Below are 2060 nucleotides of genomic sequence, written 5' to 3' on the forward strand. Positions count from 1 at the left end.
AACGCAGCTATGTTTAGCATTCATATATCCTTAAACAATGCCTTAAACAATGCGTATGGGAAAGCACCGCTTAAGAGTTAAGCGAAAATGAAGGAATTACCTCTAAGAGTAAACCGTCTAAGACGAATTAAGTACTGTCCATTTAATTCCACCAGTTAATTTTCGTTATCTTTGCAGATACGTATTTCGACCACAACTGTGTGGTCGTCTTCAGTGTCTTGTACTTGACTCGACTTGAAGAAAACAATCGCAACTTACACTATTTATACTACGCTAGGTACCTAATCTAATCTTATTTGCCTACTTTATTTACCTATACAGTAAATTACTTTATTGTTTAGGTAGAAACTTGAAGAGCCAAGAGCTGCCATTTCCCTGATCCTTATTCAACAGCGCTGTTTGTACCTGTCGGTGGATTTCCAAACTCTCAGCTACATCGAGTTTCCATGGGAAGAGACATTTCTTAAGATTTTAATATTTGATGCCGTAATTGGGTGATTTTCCTTATACACATGCTCTGCTACCTTAGATCTAAATTCGTAATGTAATCCCTTATCGTTTTCTTTTTTCGCCTTACTCACTTCCGCCATATGTTCCTTGAACCTTATATCTAATGATCTTTTGTTTGGCCTACATAGATTTTTTTCACATTGGGAACAACTTATCTTATAAACGCCTGCCTTATTCAACATTTCTACTTTATCCTTCGTTGAACCCAATAGAGACTTGAGTTGGTTGCTTCTACTGGAGAATACTAGATCGATGCCGAATTTCCTTAGTCGAGGGCGTAGCTGGTTGGTGATGTGTTTATCATATGGGACCGAAACTCTTTTCAGCGGCTCCTCTATCGGTGTCAGCGTTGTATGTCCATTTCGTCGTAGGGTCCTTTCCTTCTTGTTGATGATCGCTCGTATAGTCCTCTCCTGGTATCCGTTGATCTTCGCTGTTTCCAAGATGTATTGTAGTTCCTTCGTTTTTCCTTCTTCGCTCAGGGGTATCGTCTGCATCCTGTGGATCATGTGATGAAATGCTGCCATTTTATGTTGGTACGAATGGTTCGATGTATATGGGATGACTCTCATGGTGTTCGTGGGCTTCCTGTAGATTTCGAGGCTTAATGTTGTATTTGCTTCCCTGATGACTAGTAAATCCAAGAAAGGTAGTTTACCTTCTTTTTCCTCTTCGAAGGTAAATTTGATGTCCTTATGCACGTTGTTTATCGCTTCCAAAATCCTGGGTAGATCCTTTCGGTTGATGATGCTGAAAATGTCGTCGACGTATCTCCACCACTTCTGGGGTAGTATTCCTTGTTCTTGTAGGTTGTTCTCCAGATTCGCCATGAACAGTTCGCACAAAAACGGTGATAGCGGATTTCCCATCGGTGCTCCTTTCGTCTGTTTGTAGTAGTTGCCACGAAATGTGAAGTAGTTCTCCGTCATGCATAGCCTTGCCAGATTTAGGTACATCTTCACCTTTCCTCGCCATGTTGTTTCCGTCCTTTGTGTTAGCAGCCAATCCTCTAGAAGATTCAGAGCATCTTTCACTGGAACGCTAGGGAACAATGCCGCTACGTCGAATGATACCATTATGTCCTCTTCTTCGATGTGTCCTGATTCCAACAGCTTCTGGGCGAACTCCTGGGTGTTGATGACTGACCTGCTGGGGAATGGTTTCGGCATACTTTGGAACTCCTTTACCAACCATTTGGCTATGTTTTGGGTAGGGGAACCCACTGATGAAACTATCTCTCGCATCTCCTTGCCGTGTTTATGGATTTTTGGTAGTCCTTTAATCCTAGGTAGAACCGGGTTTACTGTCTTTACTCGGGCTTCTCCGATGATCGCCTTACACTCCTTTATTGTTTTGTCCGTGAGTCGTATTAATCCTGGTAGCGGATCCACTCTCAAATGTCTATAAGGTCCTCCGTTGATTTTCGTCGTCATCTGTTCGTCGTAGTCCTCTTTATCCATTACCACTACTGCGTTTCCCTTATCGGCTTTTACGTAGTATACTGGTTTTTCCTTAAGCTCCTTTAGAATCCTCCTTTCGTCATGGTTCGT

General features: G+C 42.1%; 1 protein-coding gene across 2 annotated transcripts; it reads right to left on the minus strand.

Moving 5' to 3' along the window:
* Nucleotides 1–633: 633 nt before the first annotated feature.
* Nucleotides 634–2060, minus strand: LOC134204386 (uncharacterized). Of its 2 annotated transcripts, none has more exons than XM_062679202.1 (2): nt 1169–2060; nt 634–1008 (listed from the first exon to the last, which is right to left on the minus strand). In XM_062679202.1, exons 1-2 carry the CDS (start codon nt 1968–1970, stop codon nt 989–991), a joined length of 822 nt encoding a protein of 273 aa, XP_062535186.1. In that variant the 5' UTR covers nt 1971–2060; the 3' UTR covers nt 634–988. The 2 variants fall into 2 exon arrangements, with proteins under 2 accessions (XP_062535186.1, XP_062535185.1); XM_062679201.1 differs by having other exon boundaries at nt 634–1098.

The sequence above is a fragment of the Armigeres subalbatus genome, unplaced genomic scaffold, assembly GCF_024139115.2.
Source record: "Armigeres subalbatus isolate Guangzhou_Male unplaced genomic scaffold, GZ_Asu_2 Contig561, whole genome shotgun sequence".
NCBI classification, from domain to species: Eukaryota; Metazoa; Arthropoda; class Insecta; order Diptera; family Culicidae; genus Armigeres; species Armigeres subalbatus.